Here is an 18,227-nt window from a genome sequence, read left to right as displayed (position 1 = left end):
CCCATAAATCCAACCGCCTGCCTCAGGTATTGTTGAGATTATTTTCATTGCGCCTACGATTTGCCTAAATCAGCACTATGCTGAGATTTTTGTTTACTCTTGATTTTCCTATGTTAATGATTGAAACTGATCTATCAACGGTTGTGGTTTCGTGATTCACGATCTCGCAATTTCTTCAGACTCCCGCCTCAAGCTATTGAGAGAAATAATTTCCAAATAGTCTAACATTTTCATTGATTGCCCAATGACGTACATTTGGTGACGATATTATTTACTTTCCACAAACTACCGTATTCTAAATTTCTTCACTTTTTATACACGCTTGCTTGACAATGTTACTTTTTTGTAGACAACAACACTATTCAAAACATGTTAGAAAATTACCGATAGCACTGTTTCATTAACCGGGGCACAACACGTGCATTTAATGCAAATTCGCGCGATTCAAAACTTGGATGAAACCGTCGTCTTCGAACACCAAAATTTGCTGCGTCCGCTCGTGCTGCTGTTTGAATTCCATCTGACGAAAGATCTTGTAAAGTCTCCGGTCCGTTCCTTGCATCCAATATGAGTCCCTTTAGCGGATCTTACTCCGGAGTGTTGTGTTCAAAACGAAGTGGATCTGATCCGAATACGTCAAGCGGGATTCAACTCCCTAACTATCCCAACACTAGTCAAAGGTAAACATAATCAAATGTGTTTACATCTGTATCCCCTCATCAACACTCTTTTTTCACGATATCATCTGTTGGACAATGTCGAAAATTCCAAAAGCAGCACTTAGCTTGAAGCAAGTAAGTTGTGTTAACAGTCACTGACACATTTGATTAATTTTTCGGTTGGTTTCTATTCCCAATCCTAGTTCATGCTGAGACAGGAGGTGCTCAAGCTATACAGGACAATATTTCGTACCATTCGACAAGTGCCCGACGAAAGCAGCCGGCATGAGCTACGGGAATGGGCAAGATCCGACTTTCGTAATAACATGAATCAAACAGACGAGCTGGCGATTAAAATGTTGCTCCAGCACGGCAATAGAAACCTTAAACAGTTGCAGACAAGTTTAGAACTTAGTGGAACGGGCTCTAGCACAAAAACAGATTCGCGAAGCTAATTGCAACACATTGTTGGTAGTAGTTTGCTTTAGATTATATTTGAATCTTTAAATATAAAACTTAGTTTCTCAAGTACTGAGTTTCGCAATACAAAACACTAGTGTGCTTTTAGCTTTGAGTGTGATATCATCTCGCTAGCGTACACCCTGCGAGCGATGAAATAATCCCGAGCAATCCGGAACAATGTGAAGAGGTTTGTCAGCAGCACGAAGCCTATTGATAGACCATTTTGCCATTCTCGGGACATGACAAGCATAGCCAACTGTACGACAATCATGAACATTTGCACTACAAACAGCACTAAGTATATGATTATGGGATTGCGGAATATTGCCTACAAAAAAGAAAAAAACATTACGTTGGGACTGGCTCCGTATAGCGATCGTGTGTTTTCAAGGGAATTACTTACGTAAAATCTATAATGGCTGTTGTTGGCCGGTATGGCTGAAGTACAACTACCAACCGCTCGGTACACTTCTCCAAGATGACGCACGTAAGTTCCGTACGGGAATATGCCCGTTTTCGACCAAGTTACTGTGGCAAAACTGGTCGCTCGGCTGTTCACTCGATTCCACTGGCCAAGGTGCAGGGCAGCGCGATGGAAAACGTCACAGTATCGCATCGGAAAGCAGTACGTTATGCACATGGTAAATCCTCCGATAAACACGCACACGAGATGCTGCGTTGTCCAAAATTTGTTGTAGTACAAATGCTTCGATGCCAACACGCACGGCACCAGTCCAGCGTAGTATGCATTCAGCAGTGACGTGAAGATGGCCTGCTTGAAGCGATTATTCAAATCCGCTTTCAAGGCTTCTATTTCCGTCCGAATAGATGCCGCATTCGAAGAGCAGCTGTGCAGCGGCATACCGTTGATACAGTTCGGCTCCGTGTCGACGATTGTGCGAAGAAATTGCTCCAAGTTGACTCCAAATATCACAAGGTACAGCACCAACGGGTAACAGAGCACCAGCAGATGAAAATAACTGGTTTTTTGGTAAATTTGTGTCCCGTAAAAAACAGAGGAAATCACCAGGAAAGTCAAAAAGGTGTACTTGGCAACCTTTTTGCTAATGCCCACGTATAGCTCGGGACAGTTGGCGTCGATGAATTTCAGTATTAAACAGTACATCAGCCGTCTACTGACCATTATGTCTATGAAAATAGCCAGATCACTGTCGATCAAATAGAAATTCTAAAAGAAGCAGTAAAAGTTGCATTGTTTAGTAAGCGTCTTCAAACATCGTGGGCCTGTGAGTAACTTACCATGGACTTTCTGTTGTAGGAATTTGGAAGCCACCAAACAGTTCGGTACAGATGCATAAACTGAGTCATGGTCGCTATGATTGTGGAGAAGAAAATGACGAATTCATGCAGCAGCTCGGAACTGTGGTCCACGTTCGGATAGGGCACATGTTTCGGAAACGGTGCGTAAAGGGAATCGGCATCGTCCTCGCCAGTACCGCCACTGCCGGTTGGTCCATTGTTTGTATCATTGTTAGTGGCACTCCCACCGTAAGACCCCTGGAGGGTATTCGATGCGGTAGTTGCAAAATTTGTCCGTTGGTACTTTCTGCTTGCGATGGTCATTGTAGAACCACTAATTTAAACTTCTATGTACCAACACTTTTGAATTGTTCTCCATCACCTCCTTTTCACGTTGCGATGATTTGTAAAAGCTGCGTTTGACAGACTTTCTCAAAAACACGAGTTGCTATGTTTATAAAAAGCCAGGAAATAGAACGTCACTGTTTTGTAAATAAGAGAAAACAAGCGATCGGCAAAATGAAAATCTAACCATTTGTTTTACACCACACGAATGTTAATTGGTAGATATTTTCTTCATCGGTTCTTTCAACGCAAGTCTTCGCTGAGCTAAAACAGTTTGTCTTTCAATCTGCTCGGTTGAGATTGAGATGTTGTCTGCGAGGAAATGTCAAACCACGTCAAAATACAAATGCGGCTCAACGCAGGAACCACAATAGCAGACGAAATAAAGGTTTTACATCCCGTCCAGTCGAAAAGGTAATCCAGTCCAGTCGAATAGGGTTTAGAAATCGTTTGAACCAAACGCCATGATAGATGTAATCTACTTTTTTGTGTTTGTGGTGCTTTGCTTTTTCACCATATTCCCAACGACGGAGATCGAATCTGTTGGGTTGACCGTCGATCAGTGGTGCTCCCGGTATGTTACCGATGGATTTGTACAGTACCATATCAAGCTTACCAGCTTCAAACTCTTGCTACACACGTCGATGCCGCTGTGCTATTTCCTCGTACTTTGGCTCCTGGCTTGGATAAACCCGGCCGAATTTGGAACGGCCGTCCAATTCACCGTCAGCGGGCAGTATTTGTGGAATATTAGCATCTCGCTCGCGATAGCACTATTTATCGTAACTAACGTAAACGTCCTATACTGGGCGATGGATGCGTGGAGCAATCATCCGATCGCTAAAAAGTTACAACGTTTTACCACCCCAATGATGCCGGACTGGCGATCAGTAGCGACCAACATCAATGACGAATACCGCAGGTAAGATTGATCTTTAATAAGTCATGATTTATTAGCTCAAAATATCGGTTTGGTTTTATACAACATTTCAGGGATACGAAAATGGTGATACGATCAAATGCTATTTCGACGCTAGTCGTTACGGAAAGTTGGATTATTAAGACTAATCTCTATGGGATAAGCGTAGCACGTCAAAACGAATCGTCACTGGTGGCGTATAAGGTATTCTTTACACTGTTTTTTCAATAAATTAAACAAAACGAGTAAGATATTTATCTTCCGTTGTCCCGTCCACAGGTCGACTTCCAGGATGTGCTAACGGACACGGTTGATGCGACACAGTTTATCAACATTGCCGTGAAACCCCCGCAAGAGCGATTACAATTCACCATACGGGTGAATGGAGACCACTTTAAGGATTTCCAGGATCATGTAAATCGTCCGATCGTGTTGTTGCCTTCGGTTCAATTCCGCAGTGTTATCGATCGATTCGTTGATGTGTTCAAGGAACAGGTGGCTCTCAACCCGATCGTCCCGAGTACAGCCATCGCTTCCATCGAGGGCGATAACTGTTTGGCTTGCCTGCAGGTAATACCAGACGTTAAAATTCAAAAACACTGCCTAGATGTTGGCGCAGATGGTTTACTGTTGCCAGATGATCAACGCTGCCAGCCGTGCCACTGTCGTCCACTCTGGTGCGTCAGCTGTCTAGCACTATGGTTTGCGTCGAGGCAGCAGAAATCGGAACGCGACACGTGGTTGAGCAAGAAAGCCACCTGCCCGATGTGTCGGGCCCGGTTTTGTGTGCTGGATGTGTGCATGATAGAGGAGAATGTTGGGCGAATTCAAGAATAAATATCTGCGACGAAATAAGTTCGGGTTCGAGAGCATTATTTTTATATTTTTTTTTTCTTTGAGATGATCGATAGCAATTACAGGAACAAGCCTTGCGCAGTCAGTCAGTTTCACCAGTGACCCGAGCATCCGACCCGAACGAGACAGGAATGTGCGTGGACGCAGGATTACGTGAGCAGCTGACCCGCCACGATTTCCACCGTCATCTTCTGCCGGAAGTACTGCATTTTCGACTGATCGAAGGTGATCGGATGTTCGCGAGAAAGAAATTCAGCAAACATACAGCTAAACACACCACAATCGCTACCGTTTTCCTGGCGAGGGCAGTCGCGAATGTTTTCCTTCGTGAACCCACTCGTGTCGAAGGGGGCTTTACGCTTATCGAGCGACTCCTCTCGCAAGTAATTTTCCAACGCGTTCAGCACGGCATTGTTCGGCGATCCCATCGAATCGTAGTAATGGATCGTTTTTTGCCGTAGATCGATGATGGACATGCACCAGTGAATGCCGTTTACGTGTACCGGAGCCACGATCATATCGTAGGCCAACAGATCCACCTTACGCGTCCAACGGCGCACCCCGGAATGGCCCGCTTGTAGAAGCCGAGGGATGAAGAAGGTGTTCATCGTGTAAAGCTTCGGAAGGCCCTGGTCGGCCTTCAGCTCGCTTCGCTCCCGCAAAAGCTCCATATAGAAATTGATCACTTCGTCGTTCAGCCAGTTTGATCCCTGGAGCGTCACGAGATCGTTGCCCCGTATCTTTAGGTTAAATTTATCCGCCACCACCTCGTTACCGCTACGCACCTTCCGGTGGATCAGATCCACCTGGGCTTGCGTGAGCGCCGGGAGTGGAACCTCTTTCGGGGCTTTGGCTGCCTCCTCGATCTCCACTTCGTCGAGTACCTCGAACTTGTAGAAGTTACAAACATAGTTGAGCATTTTGTTACGCATCTGGCCCTCCTGTTCTGAAGTGTGCTTCGAAAATCGGCTGAGCCGTTCCTTCTCCTGTTCGATCAATGACTTGCGGCTGGTAAATAGGGAACCATAGCGCTTCTGTACGTCCTGTATGATGTTGTCCCGGAATACAGGCTTCGCTTCAAACTTTTCCTTGATGCTGTTGACCATTTTCGTTGGGGATTGTTGGCTCTCTTGACCGCTTCTCTCGTCCATCGAAGTTAACTGCAGCGCATCGACCGTGGTAAACAGCTGTCCAACCTTGTTGTTTTCGGCCCCCCTGCCCTCTTCATCATCAATATCGTCATCATCCTCGTCATCGGTAAGTTCGATAGTTTCGATTGAAACTGTTTTCCGCATCGATGGTCGCTGGATGTTGCCATTCAGACTCCTCCGGTTCAGATTTCCCGAGGCCAGCGGATCGTTGTTCACCACGACAAACTTTTTCATCAGCTCTTCGTACTTTCTTCTCGCCTCACGCTGGATGTTTATCTCCCGGTCGAGTTCTGAAAGATAGTTGCTTGACGATTGGTCCGGAGTTCTGCGCGGAGTGATGCTGTACTTTGTCCGCAGCAGATTTCTGAAGTCGTTGGTCAACTCGGGGACGGTGTTCGCCACCCTGCTACCCTGGCCACCGAGGGGACGCAATGTAGGCACATCGCCGTTTTGTTGCCCCAACAAACTTTGCGTATAGCGTAGATATTCACTCTCCACACTCGAGCCGGCTGACGATGTCGTTGTTTTTATTGGGATCAGCATCGGCGGACCGTTGTTACTTCGTTTGGCCATCGGACGCGAGCTGCTCGCCTGCTGCCGGACTGGATCTGCACGGGGCAAACTGAACGATCCGGTAGTTTCGTTAATCCCGTAAGCATTGCTCAGCTGGGAGATATCGGTGAGTTCACTCAGACGCCGAACGTTACTGCCTGAAGATGTTGCCATCGCGGTCGAGCTTGCGTACGGATGTGCACCATTTTGCTTTACCCCGCTTGCCATTGACCTGTAGTGACCGGCTTCCTCCGCCGGCCCTGGAATCGAAGACAGATTCGTCATTCGAGACTTTTTCGCGTCGAAGTTGTCCAGCGGCACCACTGATTTACGCTTACGATCTTTCCCCTCACCGCCGCCGCCAGTAAGAAACTGTCTCAAGCGCGATATTATCGTCCCGGGAAACATTGTTTGCTTGCCTGCTTGAAGAACATCTATTCAGGCAACAGAGAAACGGTGCTGGTGTACTGTACTGATGTAAACTGGCTCTGACATTAGTGAGGTGCGCGCAAGATGGATCTCAATGCGAGGCCTCAGACAGACGTTCGCTGAATAAATAACGTTGACCACGTTCACAATTGGCCGAACGGCCATTTACACAATAGAATGATGTGGGGAACCGTTTCAATGATAGTCATAATAGGGAAATTTTTAATTAGCAACACTATTCTTGAAAATAGACAACGATTAACCGAGCGCACTTGTGAAGACGAAGCATCAAGCGGCGTTGTTTCCCTCCGCTTTGTCTAGTGTTGGCAGAATCCGGATTCAATCCCTAGACGGACTCTAAAGATTCAATTCCCATTTGACGGAAGCGAAATAGCGGAAAGCGATAGCGGTCCTGGGGACCATTTACAGAACCGAAATCGCCTTTGGACCAAATTAACAATTGATTGCCTGATTGTTACTTTGACAAATGATATAACAAATCGGCAAATTAGGTAAGCACGCAGGAAATGATGGATTGGGATCCGGATTCGAAGATCCGAATCTCATACTGGGTTTGAATCGAAAGATTCGATTCCCTTAAGGAGTTTGATTTTCCCATCACTAGCTTACTCACATAACTGACAGCAGGTTCAAGCAGCATGTTCGCACAGCACACTTGTCAGAATCGCCAAAATGTGCTGTGCGACTTTTTCATCAAAACAGCACAATTTGCCGACCAAAACAAAGTTCATCAACAAACCATCTCACTTACCGGCGGGTGCTGTACTACTGGTGAAAAATTACTTTTTATCTAAAAAATATGTACTAGTTTCCGCTTCGGGCCAATCAGACAGGGCAACCGCTTCCAGCAGGATGGAGCTGATTGTGATTTTGGCCATTGTGGTTGCTATTTACGTAGTGCTGCTGTTTTTCGATGGATTTTTCAAAGTAAGCATAAACTTGCATATTTCGCGCTACGGCAGTATACGAGCAATTTTTAAATTAATTTCAGAGCTGCATGCATTACCCTTATGATGCCTTCCTGAGAGGCACCGGACTGACGGTTAAATTCCTACGCCTACAGTGGCACACGACGGCTCTAAATCGATCTATCGTCAAGTGGAGCACCAAGTATCCAAAGATCCTCGAGTGCAGCTTCAACATCGGAGTCTACTGCAGCCTAGTACTGATGCCTTTTGCCGTCGTGATGATCGTCATATCTTCTTTCCACACAAACGCTCACCGCCATTCGGCACGTGTTACCGCACCCGCTGCTGGCAGTGCCGGAGCGGACGCCCATCACGACCGGCGAACGGTGGAAATTGACTTGCTAGTGCCGGGAGTCAATCTTCCACTGAATGAAATCGGCTACTACATAGCTGCCCTAGCCATAAACAGTGTTGTGCACGAGCTTGGCCATGGTTTGGCAGCGGTGCTGGAGGATGTCCAAATAAAGGGATTCGGAATACACGTGCTATTGATCATCCCGATGGCCTACACACAGCTCGACTCGGACCAGCTGAATACGCTTAAAGTGTGGAAGAAGTTACGTGTCATGTGCGCCGGCATTTGGCATAATTTGATCCTGGGACTGATCGCGTACCTGCTTTTTATTGCAACGCCCGCACTCTTTTCCGCCATTTATCGCACCAACGATGCCGTCATAGTGACGTCGATGAAGGATAATTCTCCGTTAGGAGGGACTCGCGGCTTAGAGCATGGTGATATCATCAAATCGATCAATAGCTGCGAGATCCATCACGAGGATAGCTGGTTCGGTTGTTTGCTAAAAACGATTCACTTTCCACCGGCTTATTGTGTTTCGACGGATTTCGTACACCTCAACGACGAGTCCGTACCGATGTCGCACAAGAACGATGGTTTGATCGAGTGCTGCGATAGCGATAATACCGCGTCCAGCTGCTTCGAGTATATGGTCGATGCAAACGAGGACGACGTTGCGTTACCACAGCACATGTGCCTCAACATACGAAAAACGATCGAGAACAGCTTCGGCTACTGCCAGAACAATGGCCAGTGTTCGGAGGGGCATTGCTTTAAGCCGAGCATCAACAACTACACCACTATCATGCAGATTCGGCGCGAATCGAAACCGGACGTGATCTACATTGGCCACCCAGCGGACATCACGCGCACGGTGACGGTCTCACGGTTCGTACCCAAGACGCGCCTTTTTGCACCCCGGTTTGCCGACTCAATCCAGCTGCTGCTCAAGTATGTGACCGTGTTTGCGCTCGGCCTGGCGTTCATCAATGTGATGCCGTGCTATGGCTTCGATGGGCAGCACATCGTCAACACGCTGCTCACGGACGGCACGATTCAACAGCGCATCCCCCAGAAAAGCAAACGTGACATGATTTCGCTGGTCGTCAACGTCATCGGCACGTTGTTCGTTTTTATACTGCTCATCAAAGTGTTTTGGCTATCGCTCCATCGGGTCATGTCGGTTTGAAGTGGAGCACAATGGCAACACCTACGCCATATGACATCGAATTCCATTTATGTAGGAAATTCATTTTGCTAAACTAGCTGTAGGTACCATATATTAGAATGTATGTCGATAGTTTTGTAGGCAAACAAGTTTAACAAAGTAACTTTAGTCACACACACACACACACAGTGGTATTTGCATGCTAGAAGAAAGCTAACACTGACTACAATCATTTATGAATGGAAAATAGTGTATTAAAAGTAATCCTATAATAAACGCGATCACAGATCACCATAATCGAACGGTTTATCCATTCACTTTCTATGTTTGTGAAAAGAAATCCGATCAGCTGTTGGGGAGCTCCGTTCAGAATACGATGTTTTCTGTCCCAGGGCATCGATAGACGAACCCATACAGTTTTCCCTTGCAATACATAGGCCTTCTCTCGCAGCTGATGCTCAACTGCTTCCGTTTTGATCCTAGCGCCTAGGCGCCTTTAAGGGCTCGACTATCTACCGTTTTCGTGTTTACCGCATCGTACAAACAGAAGCGTCGATCTCTCGCATGCCGACCCGAACCCTAACCATCTCTCGATTTCCGTTTTTGTTGACTACTTTTTTTTTGCCCAGACCCACTCTCCCATCGTGTGGTTCCGGTACCTAGTGCTCTCGCGTTCCTGGAAAAGGATCTTTCTGGTTTTGAAAGACAAATCGTTCATTGATACCGTAGCGTGGTGCAGCACCAGGTTTTTCCGTAATCCGTGAGCCAAAAAGGCTACTTCCAACTGGTTGCTGCAAAACCATGTTCATTCTCTCCCGCTCTTGGGGAGGACCGCTCTCGGCGCTACTATGCGCCGCAGCAGCAGCACCAGCTAACAACGTGGAAACCCCTCGTAGACGGATGGTTCGGAGCCACTACCAGTAGTAGTCGGTTGGTCGCCTTCGAGCTGGGTGGAAGTCCTGTCCCGGTAGTGTACGCTAGGTGCGCGTCTTGCGAGTGCATAATAAACAGCCGGCGCGCGCTGTGGTGGCCAGTCCCCCGCTGGTGTCGGTTGTGTGTGTTTTCCTCTTCGAACGTCTTTTCCTTTTTCCTCTTCCGCTCGCTGCGGCTCTCGAGAAACATACCGGGATTCCTCGGTTCGGCTCGGATGCGCCACGCAGTGCCCGAGCACGCGGCCCGTTTTTATTACGAGTGTGTGTGCGTGTGTGTGTGGGGGTGTAGTAGGTGTGAATGAGTGCGTCACGGTTCTGTGTGGCATTTTCACGTAGTGAATTTTCTCACGACAAAAAAACAACCCCCCACATGTAGCCGCAGCTAGCAACAAGACGTCATCGTTTCGTCCCGATAAACGAATGCCTACATCATCTCTCTTGATCCGCCTACTATAATCCGCCTACTATTGCAGGAAATATCAAATGAACCCTTAATCCACCAGCATTTCCGATTGGTGAAAAATGTAAAATTTCCCAGCAAGAGGAGTTATTACTATTGTTTTCATTCCCCCTACATTGAATGTGAAATTGTACTAAACTAAATGTAAAGTGCTTGAGCATTTTCTCCTGTTTAAAAAAATCATGTTTCCAATCAAGCTCAATCGATATCAAGTAGAATTGAATACAGTTTTCTACCATTTGCTGGAAAATTATGCCACGAGCCTCCCGAGGCTACGAAGTAAGAGGCTTAAAAGATCATGTTTGGCGCTTCGTTATCGTTGCTACAGTTTGAAGAAACAGGAACACCACACACGGGAAGGACACGCACATGAGGGAGAAGAGTGGCCGGGGATGATTGGGTGATGCTACTTACTCTCCGTCTCTTGGTTGCCAGCTAATTTTAGCGGAATAAAAGTAAAATTTCTTTGCTCGAAAAAGAAACCTCGCTATCGTTCCGTCGAACGAGAAAGGTTTTGTTCTGGCCGGTTTGTCGTGCCGTAGGAAGCGAGCGATAAAATTAAGATGGAAAGGCATTGGGTGTTGGGGGGGGAGGAGAGTGTTTTCATCGCATGGGAACCTTCGCGGTGGAAGGAGGGCTACAGTAATTGCAATTGAGACACAAACATGAGGTGGATTGTTTGCATGAGGCTCGGCTTGGGGGTTGTGCCGGAAGGGAAGGCGATGGAAAGTGTAATGAAACAACGGATGAGATAAATCCAATTGAAAAAGTGGAAAAATCCCTTTCATGAAGCGCAAACAAAGTAATCAAAATAGCAGTTGGGTTGTTTCTTCTAGTTTTCGTGCCGGGCACATTGTTTTCCTCGTTTGAACGAAAGGGCTAACCAAATTGGTGGAAAGTGAAAAAGCTAACGAGTGAAAAGCTGCCAGCGACACTCGTTTGACGATGCACGACTTCTTCTTCGTTTGCTCTCGCAGGATTCACAGCTTGGCGATGCAGAATGTGTAGTGCTTGTGACCTTGGCAACAAAGTGTTCGGGTTTGTCGTGGTTTCGCCGTCGATTCCGTGTCCGTGCCGCCGAGTGTAACGAACCGATTGGCCAGCCCTGTTGCGACCCGCTAGAACTAGAACTCAACCGACGACCGGAACGGAACGGAGGATGCGGCTAAAGATCTCTGGCGACGACTCCTAAAGCAAAAGGAACCCCTAGGATGGTCAGTGCGGATCACGCCGCGGATCTGTCAGTGACCACCAGCCGGATCCCAGCATCTCGACGACCGCTCCTACCCGTGTGCCGTCGCCCCTGCCACCGTCCATCCAACACCACCACCACCACCACTAGCAGCGCCACCGGAGCACCGAGATGAGTGACAAGCTAACCGGTGGACGGTACAACCGTATCAGTCCATCATCGGGCCGGGGGTCCATCATCGCCTACTCGCCACTGCCGAAATCCGAGCAGGACTGTCTGCAGGCTCCAGGGAACAACTGTCTCGCCATCCCGCTGTCCGCCATCCAGACTACGGCGGACCACAACAGCGTCCACCATGGGCCCCATCCGGCCAATCACCTGGGGCACGCCAACTCGTTGCCAGTGGTCGCCGGAGGAGTCGGAGGGCCGGGGGGGATGGTGGGAGGCAAGCTGCCCAATGCGGCCCACGGCATGCTGGCCCACGGTGATGGGCAGAAACATGCCGCGAATCAACACCACGGGAATGGGAACAATGGGAACAACAACGGAAACCACAACTCTAGCGGTAAGTTTTCTACTCTCCTGAGTGGGATTGATAATAGTGTGTACAGTAGTTTGCGTGTGTGTTTGTGTGTAATTTGGTGTGATGGAATGCGAATGATCCTTAGACTTTTAATTCGTCGGTTAAAGGTTTCCTTAAACCAAGAGTGTCGAATGGCATTGATGTTGTTTGAGATTGTTAGTTATGTTTATGTTTGTAGTGGTTTATAATCAAGCTTTAAGCTATATATTTTGCTGCATGATGTTGATTTAGATTAATAAGCATTTTCACATTCAAGTATGAAGCTATTTTCCTACATTTTGTTGTACAAAGTTCAGCCAGCTTTAGCTCTTTTCCTTTCACACCCTTATCAGTTCTCGGCTCATTAGTCCGTTTAGGTAATGGTATTCTTATCGAGACAACTACCGTCAATAAAACAAAATACGCCCATTTGTTTTCAGATCATTTACTGATGATGAGACAATCGTTTACCTTCCAATCGTCCTAACTTTCTGGGGTGTGTTATGAACAAAAAATAAACACTTGAATGATTTTGACGTTAGCAAGTTTCTGTTTTTCCTCTAAATCAAGATATATTAATTTAGTTTTGATATTCGGTGGGACAGAATGTTTGCCATCAGCAACCTTTGCCAGTTGCGCTAGGCTTCAGAAGTAATCTTTATGTGCCTCCTTTGATCCAGTTTTCGAACCAGTTAACCTAACGGCAATATTGGAGCAGCGTTCGTTCGTGCTTGAAAAGTGCTTGTTAAAAATATAACCCAATCTCATTAGCGACCCAATTCGAGAGCCATGGGAACGAGCTCGGTTATTTCAAGCGTTAATTACGCAAGTGATCTTACGATAACGCCAAATAGGAACGATATTTACTGCTACACTTTCGCTCGGAGGGGAAAGGATAAACACACCCGTTCGTTAACGATTCGTTCAAATGAAAACATAAATGTCATCCCTAGGAGCATTAGAACTACGGCCATGTTGTTCGCACCGTCTTAAACTCGGTAAATGTGAATTGTTCTAAGCAGCTTTCGCTTTGGCATACGTTTGATTGCCCAGTCCGATTGGCAAACAGCTGCATTGCGGTTCGGTCGCTTCGACTGGGAAAGCTGATGCAGTTCTTTTACTCTGCCTCATCCCAAAACCCAAGCCCGATTCCGATCGGGAAAGCATGAGTAACGGGCATGCGATTCGATTTGAGTCGGAGATCAAATGATTGGCCAACTGGCGCAATCATCGTTCGACATCTTTTCACTTTGCCTGTCCTGTCTGCAACTTCGTGCAATTCGTTCTATAGATTGCAATCGCAAAAGGGAAAATCGATGCGATGTTTTGTAGTCGTTATCAAAATCAATTTCCCACTCTTGTTGCCCTATTTTTTATCCTCTTAGAAAGTGTTTCCCTCCATACGTATGGGAAACCCCTAGAAATCCTGGAAAAGCGCAACTTGATCAAATGTTGAAAAGATATGCATTTCCATTTTTTTCCTTTAGCATAATTTCGTGGCTCTTTTTTCTTCCTTTCGAGAAGACGAAGATATATTGAGGAATCGAAATGAGATTTTACGCACGTCGAAATACCAAGGACGTGTAAATCATGATGCCTTGTAACGGGACGAATGGGCAATTGGTTTTGGGGGGGGGGGGCAGAACTGGCATCCACTTCATATGATAGCCCAGCATCACGTCCCGGCCGTTAAGAATGAGTGAGTTTATTATTTCACTGTAGCAACAGAAGCGTCGGCATGCGTTTCAGCATAACAGGCATGTTTTTCTTCCACATTTCTTCCCATCTCAAATTTCCCGGCAGCGTTTGGGAGTGAAGATTGTTGGCCATTGCCGTAAAATACTTTCTAAACAACATCATTCCCAAAAACATCCCTTGGATATCGATATCTCCCTCCAGGAAATTATACTTTAACCGGTTCAACCTTACGCAACCAAAGGGATGCTTTTATTCCTGTGCAGTTTTATCGCCCTTTCCTTAAACATAATGACTTTCGTCATTTACGATAGCGAAGATACCTCCGGCGAAGATGCTCTTTGGCAAAGTTGTTTGCGTGTTATAAACGGAAGCTCACATAACCCTTCCATGATCCTTAGATGAATGGATAATCTGATGCGATGGAAAAGCCTTTTTTCTCCCATTTCCATCGAAAGCGAGGAGCGCATCTTCGGGGCGATTAAACACCATTTCAATGTTTACACACACCACTAACCCCGTGAGACCATTTTCCTGGGTCGATTCCTGCTTAACGGTACTTTTCGTTGTGACGTTGTAAATATTGGCCAACGGCTAATAAATCACCACCATCGTTCCCTTCGAACGAAATGCATCGAAAAGCGTACACGATGTGTGAAGTTCCATGTTCCTACTGCGAACGTCCGGTAATTAATCATTGTCGCCTTAAAATTGGAAAACTCTCACTCCCGTTGCCCGGAAGGAAAGGAAAAAGTTGTAGGGGTTTCCTTTTCCAGATGCCTTCCGTTCCGCTTCGGTAACAAATGGAAATCATTACGAAACGAAGACAGCGACACAACAGGTTGAAGGAAACTTTTCCCTCGGTTAGTTTGCTACCAAAGCTCGACGTGAAAATAATCGCTCAACCAAAACCGAACCAACACAAACGGGACCCCGAGCTCGACTGCGGGAAAACGCACAGCACAATCCGTTTGTGGAACGGATAATTTCGGTTTTCGGATGCGATTATCGTTTCCCTTGTTGCAGCAAGGGGGCAGGCCTCAGGTCAGTTGACGCAGCGGTCGCATTGCAGTATGCTAGATAAGTGGCCAGTTCAAGGAGAAAGACATGGCAGCGTGGTGTGGTGATTTCCTTGCTATTGGAGGAGCAGGAGCACCTACGTCTGAAGCGTTGAGCGCTATTTAACAAGTTGTAGACGGGAGAAAATTAGCATTTCCGGCACAAGTTTGTCGATGGCTGTGCGGGACGGAATCTTCTCAACTTTCGATTCCTCAACTGCAACCAGGTTTTGATTGTTTCACTGATTATAATCTTCTGCTGTTTATTCTACAGAGCGTTGTTAGCCTACTTTTTACTTACTTCTTTCAAACAGTTCATTTAAGCCATTTCTTCATATTTTTTAATATTTATTACGCTCCTACAACTCTTTGTTTACCGAGGAAGCCTTATGTAAACCGTTGAAAACATTTCACCAAATAAAAACGATAAGACGCTGCAGGGGAAAGAATGTCCAGAAAATTAAACGACCAACGACCAACCCGTTGCGTTGCATCAAGGCGCAAAGTTTCTTCTGGTCCGTGCATGCGGCACATTTGGTAGCAAACTTAACTACGGTCGCCCGAAAGTTTCCTCCGGGAATGGCGATTTCCACACCGCCGGAGCGCACAGCCGGGCGCCCGGAATGGAGGTGAAAATAAACTTTTATGTAAATCGTTTATGCCATATTCTTTTCGCTTTCTTTTTTTTCTAAGTAATGCTTGTTCCAAAGCGAAGTATGAAAACATCGTCGAAAAAAATCGTGGACTATCGGTGAGGTCCCAAAATTGCGTCAATGTTGTGGATTGTTGAGTGTTGCCCCTACCGGCATCGGTTTTACCAAAAAGTGGGAGACTTTACACACGAATGTGTCATTTACACGATGATCCTCCTGCCAGAGGGCGTCACGGTCAAATAACGTAAAATTAAAGGAGAACACATTCGGTTGGACTTTTTCAGCGAGAAGAAAAAAAGAAAAACCTTGCTTTCGAGGTGGTGATGGAGGCGCCTGGTAGTTCACTTTCCGAGCAGCGAACACGTGGTCGGTTTGTAAATGTGTGCCCCCCCGACCGAGCCCGACTACATCGGCTTCTTTGCAACAGTTTTTCCCCATCGGGCCGGTCAACGCGAGCGGCCAAATTTACCTCTGACATGGAATCGTAAATTTTCCCACGGAGGTTACACTCCAAGTACAATCACAAAACGTGATCCGAACCGGGTTGGCAAACTGGTGTGAATGACCTCGGCGGTGCCCTTTGCTTTAAGTGCGTTACTTTTCAAGCGATATTGTGTGTGGTGTAGATTTTTTTTATAACATTTCCTTCTGATATTCAAATCAAGGGTTTGGCTATCGAATATTTAATTTGCCGAGAACTCGTTGGCAAATTTAATTGCGGTCTCAAACCGGGACTCATACGACGTTCTGATGAAGGTAAATTTGACTTCCAAATAAATCTTCATCCTTGCTACAAAACACGCAGTCATGTGAACATTCGTAACAAACGTAATGCAATCGTTAGCAAGCGAAGCCAGACTAACGATGATTCGAACCGATGTACACAAAAGGAGCACAAAAAAAAGGATGTTCAACAATCATGATGATGCTTTGAATGGCACAAGAAAAATCCACTCAACAAGATGGCTGGCGGTAAATGGCCGGAGAAGCGGAGATTTCTCCTCGTTTCGTCCGATATGCAAATTTTCCTATAACAGTGTTTCGTTTCTCTTCTTTTTGCACTCGGATTGCTATCACATCCTGCATCCGATGTTGATCTGATCTGATTGCGCTTCGATGAATCAAAATGAATCAAGAAAGGCCTGGGAGGCAATATAAATTGGGTTCTTAAAGAAACACGCCAAAATGGAGGGTTATAAAACGCGCTCCATAATCTATCCATCGCAAGATCGTTTGAAAAGCACCAAAAGTGGATCATTCTCTTCGCTTGAGACAACAATTTTAAACGTTGATTCGTTTGGAAAACTGAATTATCGGATTACTGTTTTGGTCCTGTTCCTGATTTCATTTTGTTTTGCGATAGTTTATCCCATTTTGATTTCCCAGCCACGGGCACGAAAACTTGTTAGATAAGATATCGAAAGTATATTCCACGAGTTTTGGTGACAGCTCTAGCTCAAGATGCCACTCGATGATTACTCTGATACGTCCTTGTTCTTCCAGTCAACTGTGCTGTCTTGAACTTCGTCAGGGTTAAACAACATCGTCCAGCGAACGTCAGGGTAACTGCAGTCTCCATCGTGCATCTTAGTGAAAGCTAAATAAACCATTCGCAAAGATTCGATCGCCTTCAACGCAATCAGAAGTTTACGGACGCTGCCTGGGGGTGAAGATACCGAAACGGTGGTTGTTAGTTTGCTCATTTTATTATGGAAATGCTGACTAACGCCGTTTCGCAGCAAACGATGCAGAACTATAATACGATCGTTTCGGATGGCGGATAGTGTAACTGGTTTGCTTTCCCTGACCCTTTTTCGACCCCCACCCCCCTCCCTCAAACTTACTTTGGAGATGAAATCGGTGAACCAAACTTTCCCAAACAAACCATCATCGATACGAGGCGTCGAGGTGTCTGGAGATGGTAAAGTTCGAACGGCGAACCAACTTTCTGGTCGTAGGTTACTTTAAATATTTTGACAAGAAACACCTACAACTGGTGGGTGAAAATGGAAAGTTGTCTACAGCGTACAAATTCAAAAGCAAACACAGTTACTCGATCCTACACCAAGGTCTGCTCCATTTTCGAGTCATATGTTTCCAATTGGCAGCTTGGTGAGAGTCACGTGTGTTGCACTGCAAGTACGATATTCAAATATTCATTGCACACTGCTCGCGTCCATTGCATTCCAATTTCAAGGAGATGCACTTGCAGATGCAATGCGTTCACAATAATGCACGCAATGGTCGGCGTTTAACGATTACTAATTAACGGAAGCGTTAGTTTTTATTTGTATAACTAACTAAACGCATTTGATTAATTTTCTCTATACATTAAATTTATTGTACAAACATTTATAATTTTCTGTATTTTGTTCCATAGAAACTCTCATTCAAAGCAATGTTTTTTTAACGAAAGGAAACTTTATGTTTTCTTGCTTTGCATTCGTATGAAATAATATTTTATTATACACTCTTTTAGTCATCGAGCAATGAAGAGGAACTGTCTTTATTATTTCTAACCGTGAAACTGCACAAAAGATAAGTATCATCTACTGTCACCCTTATCTATGCAGTTCACTTTTATCGCGTTG

The 18,227-nt window shown here is 45.9% G+C and overlaps 6 protein-coding genes across 6 annotated transcripts in view; 4 read left to right on the top strand and 2 right to left on the bottom strand.

The window, feature by feature from the left end:
- The first annotated feature begins 690 nt into the window (after positions 1-690).
- On the top strand, positions 691-1,181 carry LOC131286560 (LYR motif-containing protein 2). Its single transcript, XM_058315526.1, has 2 exons — positions 691-794; positions 863-1,181. Exons 1-2 carry the CDS (start codon positions 756-758, stop codon positions 1,112-1,114), a joined length of 291 nt encoding a protein of 96 aa, XP_058171509.1. The 5' UTR covers positions 691-755; the 3' UTR covers positions 1,115-1,181.
- LOC131286559 (transmembrane protein 39A-B) lies at positions 1,136-2,936 on the bottom strand. The gene is made up of 3 exons (XM_058315525.1): positions 2,382-2,936; positions 1,525-2,310; positions 1,136-1,449 (listed from the first exon to the last, which is right to left on the bottom strand). Exons 1-3 carry the CDS (start codon positions 2,703-2,705, stop codon positions 1,213-1,215), a joined length of 1,347 nt encoding a protein of 448 aa, XP_058171508.1. The 5' UTR covers positions 2,706-2,936; the 3' UTR covers positions 1,136-1,212.
- A 150-nt stretch (positions 2,937-3,086) lies between these two features.
- Positions 3,087-4,488, top strand: LOC131288857 (E3 ubiquitin-protein ligase TM129). The gene is made up of 3 exons (XM_058318036.1): positions 3,087-3,648; positions 3,720-3,849; positions 3,925-4,488. Exons 1-3 carry the CDS (start codon positions 3,191-3,193, stop codon positions 4,480-4,482), a joined length of 1,146 nt encoding a protein of 381 aa, XP_058174019.1. The 5' UTR covers positions 3,087-3,190; the 3' UTR covers positions 4,483-4,488.
- On the bottom strand, positions 3,678-6,934 carry LOC131288856 (uncharacterized). Its single transcript, XM_058318035.1, has one exon. The coding sequence runs from the start codon at positions 6,609-6,611 to the stop codon at positions 4,650-4,652; it is 1,962 nt and encodes a 653-aa protein (XP_058174018.1). The 5' UTR covers positions 6,612-6,934; the 3' UTR covers positions 3,678-4,649.
- Positions 6,935-7,469: 535 nt separating this feature from the next.
- Positions 7,470-9,371, top strand: LOC131286940 (membrane-bound transcription factor site-2 protease). Its single transcript, XM_058315951.1, has 2 exons — positions 7,470-7,580; positions 7,645-9,371. Exons 1-2 carry the CDS (start codon positions 7,506-7,508, stop codon positions 9,103-9,105), a joined length of 1,536 nt encoding a protein of 511 aa, XP_058171934.1. The 5' UTR covers positions 7,470-7,505; the 3' UTR covers positions 9,106-9,371.
- Positions 9,372-11,839: 2,468 nt separating this feature from the next.
- Positions 11,840-18,227, top strand: part of LOC131287851 (uncharacterized) — a 42,745-nt gene continuing 36,357 nt past the window's right edge. The window contains exon 1 of the mRNA XM_058316937.1: positions 11,840-12,001. Coding sequence (XP_058172920.1) covers positions 11,840-12,001 — 162 coding nt within the window. The remainder of the gene's footprint in view (positions 12,002-18,227) is intronic.

The sequence above is a fragment of the Anopheles ziemanni genome, chromosome 3 (genome assembly GCF_943734765.1).
Source record: "Anopheles ziemanni chromosome 3, idAnoZiCoDA_A2_x.2, whole genome shotgun sequence".
Taxonomy (NCBI): domain Eukaryota; kingdom Metazoa; phylum Arthropoda; class Insecta; order Diptera; family Culicidae; genus Anopheles; species Anopheles ziemanni.
Note: the sequence above shows the minus strand (reverse complement) of the source record. Positions and strands in the feature narration are given on the sequence as shown.

Excerpts from the sequence above, each read along its gene's own strand:
- LOC131286560 (XM_058315526.1), top strand. The coding sequence starts at position 756 with ATGTCGAAAATTCCAAAAGCAGCACTTAGCTTGAAGCAA. Across the intron at positions 795-862 it reads CAGCACTTAGCTTGAAGCAA|TTCATGCTGAGACAGGAGGT; the intron begins GTAAGTTGTGTT and ends TCCCAATCCTAG.
- LOC131286559 (XM_058315525.1), bottom strand. The coding sequence starts at position 2,705 with ATGACCATCGCAAGCAGAAAGTACCAACGGACAAATTTTGCAACTACC. Across the intron at positions 2,311-2,381 it reads CCTACAACAGAAAGTCCATG|AATTTCTATTTGATCGACAG; the intron begins GTAAGTTACTCA and ends TGCTTCTTTTAG. Across the intron at positions 1,450-1,524 it reads ACAGCCATTATAGATTTTAC|GCAATATTCCGCAATCCCAT; the intron begins GTAAGTAATTCC and ends TCTTTTTTGTAG.
- LOC131288857 (XM_058318036.1), top strand. The coding sequence starts at position 3,191 with ATGATAGATGTAATCTACTTTTTTGTGTTTGTGGTGCTTTGCTTTTTC. Across the intron at positions 3,649-3,719 it reads ATCAATGACGAATACCGCAG|GGATACGAAAATGGTGATAC; the intron begins GTAAGATTGATC and ends ACAACATTTCAG. Across the intron at positions 3,850-3,924 it reads CGTCACTGGTGGCGTATAAG|GTCGACTTCCAGGATGTGCT; the intron begins GTATTCTTTACA and ends TCCCGTCCACAG.
- LOC131288856 (XM_058318035.1), bottom strand. The coding sequence starts at position 6,611 with ATGTTTCCCGGGACGATAATATCGCGCTTGAGACAGTTTCTTACTGGC.
- LOC131286940 (XM_058315951.1), top strand. The coding sequence starts at position 7,506 with ATGGAGCTGATTGTGATTTTGGCCATTGTGGTTGCTATTTACGTAGTG. Across the intron at positions 7,581-7,644 it reads TTTTCGATGGATTTTTCAAA|AGCTGCATGCATTACCCTTA; the intron begins GTAAGCATAAAC and ends AATTAATTTCAG.